The sequence below is a fragment of the Triticum aestivum genome, chromosome 3A (genome assembly GCF_018294505.1).
Source record: "Triticum aestivum cultivar Chinese Spring chromosome 3A, IWGSC CS RefSeq v2.1, whole genome shotgun sequence".
Classification (NCBI taxonomy): Eukaryota; Viridiplantae; Streptophyta; class Magnoliopsida; order Poales; family Poaceae; genus Triticum; species Triticum aestivum.
Window position 1 is genome coordinate 692,984,100 of NC_057800.1, and position 8,202 is coordinate 692,992,301.

Below are 8,202 nucleotides of genomic sequence, written 5' to 3' on the forward strand. Positions count from 1 at the left end.
GGCGCTTGGCTCGGCGGCAGGTCGGGTCGCCGGCGGATCTGCGGGGCTCCCCTTTGGTGGCGCTGCGGTGATGGCGGCGACGTGGTCTGCGTGGGGCGGCGAGGCGCGGGCTCCTCCTCCTCCCGATCTGATGGCGCCGTGGTGGCGCCGGCGCTCGGGCGTGCGGCGGGGTCCGCGAGGATGGTCGGCGCGCGACGTCTCCCTCCCCGATCTGATGGCTCCACGGTGGCGCCAGTGCTCGGGCGGCGGTTGGCGTCGACAAGCGGTGGCGGGCGCTAGGATCTCGACGGCGCTCCGGCGTGTGCAGGCGGCGGTGGTCCCTGTGCGCAGTCGGCAGCTTCGTCTCTGACCCGGACGGCGCGGGGGATGGTGGCGGCCCGGCGTGGCCGACGATCTGGATGCGGTGGTGTCGGTGGCTCGCTGATCTGCCGGTACTCCAGGGTCTGCCTGGTGGTGCTGGTGGTGACGGCGGCCCGTGCACGAGAGTTGGATTCCTTCGAACTGATCTGGGTGAAAACTTGCCTTCGGCTTCTGCTAAGGCCGGCGGTGGCGGCGCTATCTGCGTCGTTCCCTTCTTGAAGGCATCGCCGTGGAGAAGTTCAAGGCCACTCTCTGCTACCTCCGGGGGAAACCCTAGATCGAATGACGGCGGCGCTCTGGTGTCGTTCCTCCCTTGGGGGCGTCATTTTTGGAGGTACACACGTGATCGAGGGACCAGAGGACGGATTCTTTGGTGGAGCGGTGCTTCATCCTACACACTGATGGCGATGGATCTTGACGGCGTGGCGCAGTGCAGATTCGGAGTTCGCTGTGGGAGGATGGACTCGCGCAGGAGGACGGCGCTGTCGGGCGTCGTGGTGGCGTCGATGGCAGAGAGACCTGGCACGGTACATGCAACAGTACAGCTCTGAAGATGGATTTTGTGGCAGGTGGCTGCGACGGCCTCATACCCGGCAGGCGTCCTGGTTGAGGAGTGCGCCGGACTGGTAGGTGCTCGATACCCGGCAGGCGTCCTGGTTGGGACCTCAGGTCTTAGATGTTTAGGTTTGGCTGCGATGTCTGTTTGGTATTAGGCCCAGACTATCTGCGCCCCTTCATCAATTGGATAGGTGTAGCGACAGTTGTTGCTTAGACGATGGCTTTAGTCGTGCTGTTGTATGGCTTTGTAAGATTTTGTGATAATAATTAATAAAGTGGCCGTATGCATCGCCCAGATGCAGAGGCCGAGGGTCATCCTCCTTTTCTAAAAAAAATCCTCACCTTCGTCAATACCACCACCTCGGCACATCCTATTCGGCCGCTGCCTGCACTTGATCAAGCGTTTGTCCTAAGCTCCCTTGGCTCCGCGGCGCCTAATCACACCAACCTTGATCCTGACCGCTCCAGTGTGGTTTCTTCCCCACACCAACGGTTGCTACATGTCATGCATCAAGGGCTCCACCTCGTTGTTCACCACCGACCAGGAGGTCGAACTTGATTGCACTCTAAAAAGTAGGCTATCATGTTTTAACAAATGTGAAAGAGGTGGGGTAATGTATAAACATGAAAAGCAACATGCGACCATGGGGGCGACATGGGATGCTGGAATCGGCTCGGCCGTGAGCTGGAACCATGACGCCCAAATGCTGGAACCAGCATCCGTCCTTGCTGCAAATCGACAATTTTTTTTGCTGGAACCGACTGCTCCAGAGCTGCGATGGCACGCCGCTGGAACTGGCACTCGGGGGAGCTATAACCGGCTTTGCGGAGAGCTGGAACCAGCAGTGCATGGAGCTACGACCGGCAGAGGTGTAGCTGGGAGAGAGGTATTTTTGCTGGAACCATGTGTCAATTTTGCTGCATCCGGCAATTTTTTTGCTGGAACCGGTGATGAGACCAACACGAACAGGCAACATGGAGAGTTGCATCCGGCAATTTGTTTTGCTACTATCGTTGATGGACGAGAATGACGGGGGAGCTGCATCGACCTTTGTTTTGATGGCGAGATATGACGGCGGTGAGTTGCAACCGGCGAAGACGGCGAGCAAGATGCAAAGGCATGTGGCATGCTGCGTTCCTTTTTTTTCTCCCCGCAAGATGTGCAGAGGACGAAGGGGGGACAGAAGATTTGTGCGGGATCGCACGGTTGGTCACGCACATATCGGGCGGCTAGCGATAGACCGGCCGAAAGTTGGGCTGGCGCACGGGAGCCTAGCAGTATAGTAGGGTAGATTGACTAGTAGCACCACAGTTTTTTCTTCCGGGCAGAAACGAGCTTAGAAAAAGACTTTGGAGAGAGATGCACGTAACCATCTGTCTAAAAGTTTGAGGAAAGGCCGGTCGGTGCGTCGTAAAAATCAGCCTTCGTCAACCGCGGAGCGCGACAAATGGAGGCGAAACTCATTCCGCACTTCACCACCGGCCCGTGCACGCCCGCGTCCCGTGCGCGTGTCCGTTCAGTCCAACGCCACCCGGATCCGATCTCGTCGGATAGCTGCGTGTGCTGGACGGAGAGCCCAGAAGCGCTCGCTCCATCGGCCGCCAGCCGGCCACGCAGTCCCATTCCCATTCCCACTCCCAGCGAAGCTCCGTCCGCCCGCCGGTGAAAACCTCTCGCCAGAATAAAACACGCCCACCAGCAGCAGTTCGGCAGCTCACCAGACAAACATTCTTCCTCCCCCTCCCCGTCGCGCGGCTCCGGCCACCGCGCGCGCCGCGGCAAAGAAGACCAAGCCCACCGGAGGCCGCAATCCTTCCCGTTCCACTCGGCGATGGACACGGCGGCCGCGCCGAGGCACCACCAGCACCCGGCGCTGGGCGGTGGGCGGCGTAGGGGGCGGCGCGGGGGCGTGGCGCCGGTGCGGTGCTCGGGCTCGCCCGCGCAGGAGTTCGCGGCGCTGGCGTCGGTGTTCCGGCGGCGGCTGGTGGTGGGGGCGAGCACGGCGGCGGCCGCGGCCGTGGGGGCCAACTTCGGGGGCGTCACCAGCTTCCTCCTCGGCCTCTCCCCGGAGCTCGGCCGCTCGCTCCGGCTCGACGTGCTCTACCCCGTCGGCGGCTTCACCCGCTGCCTCGACTCCGACAGCGGATTCGGTACCGACTTCCCCACCACCAGTAGCTTAGTTTTGCTTCTTCTGCTCGTTTATAAACAGGCAACAATCATTCATGTATTCATGCTCTGTGACTGAGTGCATTTCTGAATTAGAATGCGTGGTAGCATTGGCAACTCAAGATTTGTTCAGAATGAGATTAGCAATTACACACTTCGCACCGAGACTTCTCTGAATGCACGTTTAGTCATTCACATTGACCGGGTTATGGTGCTCAACTATTCGCACTGAGACTTTTCTCACCGCACGTTTACAATGCTTGACACTGATAGCATTAGCAACTCGAAGCACTTCTCAGAATAAAATTGGTAGGAGTAACCAGCCACGAAAGAGGAAAAAATAAATGTGTCGATTTGAGAAAAGCTGATTTGACTGGCATTCTGGCAAATTGGTGTTCGGTCCGGGTTGATGCTCCTGCCATCAGCCACCAAATAAAATTCAAGGCAACCCTGGTTGTGCATGTTGCTATCAAATTGCAACTTTATGCCCCCACCAAAAAAGCACAGAAACTAGTGATCCCAAGTAGGTGTGTTGTGTTCACATCCCACCCACAGAAAAATGAAGAAGAAAAGCGCATAATTCCTGAATTACCTTTACTTACTCCCTGCTCACTAGAGGAAAAAGAAGAAGAAAATAATATAATTCCAGAATTAGCCTAGTCTTTTAGTTCTTGTTGGTTCTGGAATATGTCATCGGACAATGGGCAAAGGGGCACCTTCAGTTTAGAGTTTAGACATCTCCCTGTATGTCTTTTTTCTACAAGAAATTGAACCTTGTCCTTTGTGCCACAGATTAGCCTGCCCTTTTGTTCTGGTTGGTTCTGGAATATGACATTGAGGGGCACCTTCAGTTAGACATTTCCCTGTATTTTTTTCTACTGAAAAATGATTCTTGTCCTTTGTGCCACAAACATGAGTGGCTACAAAAAATGTGGTCCTTGCAGCTACAATCTACTACACCCATCTGCTATGTCATGCCTCCAATGGGATTGTTTGGGTGGATTATGAGCTATCTGCTGCTGCGTTTAGGGCCAGGAGCTGAATGCCACATGTGCTCCATGTCAGCACCACTGATCATTGATGGCATCTCGTGGCAGATTCTCAACAAGATAACATGTTTTGGATGTTCCTTCCGTGGAATGTTTTCCCCGGTCTAGGACAATAGGGCGAGTGTGGATGCTTCCTAGCATCGATAAGATTCATCATGTGCAATATCTTCTATGAAATACTTGTATACATACGCTAGTTATGCCAGATTATTAACTGCAAGTTCTCTGAACTCTGCAGAGTTCATCTATCCAGCAAACTGGGTTGGAGACCAGACAATACTATACAACCAAATTAAGAAAGCAGAGCTGCAGAGATCACTAGACCCTCCGCCATTGACAAGTGGGAGTTCTCCATCTCGACCTCGGAACGTCAGTGGACCGGTGGCGGCTTTTGGACCCCCGGGATCCAACGGGGAGCTCAATGTCAGCGTCATTGTATCAACCGTCCCACAAGACTTCTCGTAAGTATACTTATATTTCATTCATGTTCCTAAATGAAATGAGTATTGGCACTTCTATCCTAGCGAAAGAAATCATCCTACTGCTAGTACACTTGAGTTCCTGTGTAAAACATGATCGTAAAATTCATGTCACATAAGCCGGTTAATATTTCAATGAAAATGAGTTCATTGTAGTGCCATTATTTTAAGTGTTTTCTAAAGTAGCATTGGAATGCTTGGAACAGGATCGAGTCTTTCGGCGGTCCTAAAGATGTTGGGGAAGTGGTGCTGAGAAGGATCGCAAGGACAAAACGGAACCCAGATATCAGTGCTACTCTCATTGATGCTGCATTGAGAGAAGACACCGTGAACAATGTGAAATACTACAAGCTAGAGTTCCGAGTCGAAAGCCCTTCTTTTCGACGGCACAATGTGGCGGTCTGCTGCGCGAGAGACGGCAAACTGTACACCTTGAATGCCCAGGCGCCGGAGTCGGCATGGAGATCGGTTAAGGAAGAGTTCTTTGCGATGGCGGATTCCTTCAGCCTAATGGTTGATGTTTGATCTTGTAGATACACACACAGTTTTGTATCCATGACCCTTGGACCTTTTATCCACTAGCTTGTAATTTCGCTCCGGTAGGTCATGGTTTTATTTAGCCAAGGAGTGAAATGTAACATAAATAAATATTTCTGTATCCATGTTCTTGGTGACATTCATGTCTGAAGTTTTCTTTTTATCGTAATGTGTTGGGTGTCAAGGTTTTGTCAAGATCAAGAGAAATTTAACAGAAATGATTCTGCATCATAATATTGTTGTTACACACATATATGGACTTATTGTTTGGACAGAGAACATATTCTTATTCGATGATGCTGCGGTTTGAACTTTTAACCAAACATCTCTTGATTTCTCTGAAGAATTATTCAGAAATCAGAATTCATAACTGAAGATGAAGTTTGCTGCTGATTCAGATGTACTTGTCGGCTATCTCCACGAGGAGGTCCGAGAGCTCCCTGGGCTTGGAGAACATGGGCATGTGATCGGCCCCCGCCAGCCCCCGCACCTCCGTGCCGGGGTTCCACGACGCCATCCGCCGCTGGAACTCCGGCGACCACGAGACGTCCTCCTCGGCGATGATGTACACGCGGCTCACCGCGCCGTACCTCTCCGCCGTGAGAACCCCCTCCCCGTTCATCGCGGCGTCGTCCACGAACTGCCGCGACGGCCTCACCAGCATCGTCGCCAGCGTCAGGTCCTCCGGCGGGCTGAGCTGATACAGCCGCTGCGCCATGTACTCCGGCCCCAGCAGGAACGTCTTGCAAGCGCGCTCCGGGTCGTCGCCGCCGGTGGTCTCGATCACGCTGTCCATGAAGAAACCCGGGCCCCTTTCTTGCGCAAACTGTAATATCGAGACATCGAGTGTGTTAGGTTCGTTCATGGTGGCGTGGGGGTGTGGGTCGAGAGGGCAGGCGTGCGCGGACTCACCTGTTCGGAGACGAACTTGAGGGGCTTCCCGGCGGCCGGCATGGCGGCGGAGGCGAAGACGGCGACGGCGACCCTGTCCGGGTGCGCCTGCATGGCCAGCGCCAGGCTCTAGCCGCCGTAGCTGTGGCCCACCAGCACCGCCTTCTCCCCCGGCGACAGGGCCGCCAGCAAGTCCAGCAGCGGCCGGCTGTACTCCTCGAACGAGCCCACCTCCTCGGCGCGCCCCGGCCTGGCGCCGCACGCGGCCATGTCGAGCGCGTCGACGCGGTGGCCGGCGGACCGCAGGGCCGCGGCCACCCTGTACCAGCTCCACGCGCCGTGGCAGACGCCGTGCACGAGCACGAACCGGTGCCCCCGCCTCTCCCCGCCGGCCGCGCTCTCCATCGGCCTCTCGGTTCACGGGCCGGCGAGCTCTCTCTCGCTGGTACAAATCCCCTGGACAAGTGCAGTGGTAGTCCACGCCACATGATCACGTCCATTTCTCCACTTTTGTACGAGTGGTGGTTGTGCTGTACGAAAAGTATTTTTGATTGTGACAAGGCTTTGGAATAATGCACTGCTAGTCCATATGACAGCGAGATGCTCTGCTTCTTCAGCTGTCGCCGGCGAACGGCAAACGGCAGCCTGTACCGACGATGAGCTGATGGCTAGCTCAGATGTGCTTGTCGGCGATCTCCATGAGGATCGCGGCGAGCTGGTGGGGCGTGGAGAGCATGGGCATGTGGTCGGCACCCTCGACGGCCGCCACCTCCACGCCGGGGCAACGCGAGGCCATCCGGCGCTGCGACTCCGCCGCCCACGTCGCGTCCTCCTCGGTGACCACGCACGCGCGCCTCACCGCGCCGTACCTGTCGGCGGTCAGGTCGCTCTCCGTCATCGCCGCGTCGTCGAGGAACCACCGCGCCGGCCTCACCAGCGCCGTCGCCAGCGCCAGGTCCTCGGCCGAGCTTCGCTGGTACAGCCGCCGCGACAGGCGCTCGGGGCCCAGGAGAAACGTTTCCGCCGCGCCGATCACCGCGGGCACGCTGTCCGTGGCGGCGTCCGTCGCGGTTTCCTCCATGATCTGGAACGAAATGGCAGAGAAGATTCAAAAGATTGGCATCGATCGTATCGATGGATCTAACCAATCGAGTGGAAGATCACGTCAGTACTAGAAGTTCAGTCGGTACCTGCGAGAGTAGATGTGACATGGGGCAGCCGGCGGCCGGCATGGCCGCGGCGACGAAGACGGCGACAGCCACCTTGTCCGGGTGCGCCTCCATGGCCAGCGCGAGGCTGTAGCCGCCGTAGCTGTGGCCGACGAGCACCACTTTCTCGCCCGGCGGCACCGCGGCCACGGCGTCGGTTAGCGGCCGGCTGTACTCGGCGAACGAGCGCACCTCGTCGACGCGCACCGGGCTGGCGCCGCACGCGGCAAGGTCGGGCGCCGTGACGCGGTGGCCGGCGGAGCGCAGGATGGTGGCCAGCCTGTACCAGCACCACGCGCCGTGGCAGAGGCCGTGGACCAGCACGAAGTGGCGCTCCGGTTTCTTCACGACGGTCTCCATCTGTGGAACTCCACTTGTGCATAGAACGGTAAGATATACGTCGTGCAACATGTTTTTTCTTTCAAAAAATGATCGACATATAGTATTAAAAAGTTCACCGGAAGTACAAAGCATATCAAACATAATATAATCACATAGAGATTGCAAGATCACCGAACGACCACTATCGCTGTCAATGAACCGCCGACGCACAGTTGTCGCCGCTCCCTTACTGGAGCCGGCTTGATCATTGACACATAAATGGAGCAGATGTGGCTTGAACAAAAGTGAGGCCTCCTTTGATTCATAGGATTGAAAAGTCATAAGAATAGGAAAGTCATAGGAAATGAGATGACATGCATCTCAAATCCTATGCATAGGAATAGAAAAGGAGATGCCCTTTGATTCACACCATAGGATTTTTTCCATTGAGTCTAGACTAATATTTATTTTCCTATGAAATGTGAAGGATAGAAAGAATTCCTCCATAGGAATAGGATTTCATTCCTACAAACCAAAGAGCTCTGAAGGAATTTTTCCTATAGAAATCCTATCCTATGAAAATCCTACAAAATTCCTTCAAACCAAAGGAGGCCTCAGTGTTTTCGAAAAAT

General features: G+C 55.4%; 2 protein-coding genes and 1 pseudogene across 2 annotated transcripts; 1 reads left to right on the forward strand and 2 right to left on the reverse strand.

The window, feature by feature from the left end:
- The first annotated feature begins 2,370 nt into the window (after nucleotides 1–2,370).
- Nucleotides 2,371–5,319, forward strand: LOC123063271 (psbP domain-containing protein 7, chloroplastic). The gene is made up of 3 exons (XM_044487013.1): nucleotides 2,371–3,069; nucleotides 4,373–4,595; nucleotides 4,820–5,319. The coding sequence occupies exons 1-3, from the start codon at nucleotides 2,751–2,753 to the stop codon at nucleotides 5,136–5,138; spliced, it is 861 nt and encodes a 286-aa protein (XP_044342948.1). The 5' UTR covers nucleotides 2,371–2,750; the 3' UTR covers nucleotides 5,139–5,319.
- Nucleotides 5,320–5,378: 59 nt separating this feature from the next.
- LOC123063272 (probable esterase PIR7A) lies at nucleotides 5,379–6,446 on the reverse strand (annotated as a pseudogene).
- Nucleotides 6,447–6,710: 264 nt separating this feature from the next.
- On the reverse strand, nucleotides 6,711–7,609 carry LOC123063273 (probable esterase PIR7A). The gene is made up of 2 exons (XM_044487014.1): nucleotides 7,232–7,609; nucleotides 6,711–7,125 (listed from the first exon to the last, which is right to left on the reverse strand). Exons 1-2 carry the CDS (start codon nucleotides 7,607–7,609, stop codon nucleotides 6,715–6,717), a joined length of 789 nt encoding a protein of 262 aa, XP_044342949.1. The 3' UTR covers nucleotides 6,711–6,714.
- Nucleotides 7,610–8,202: the final 593 nt, after the last annotated feature.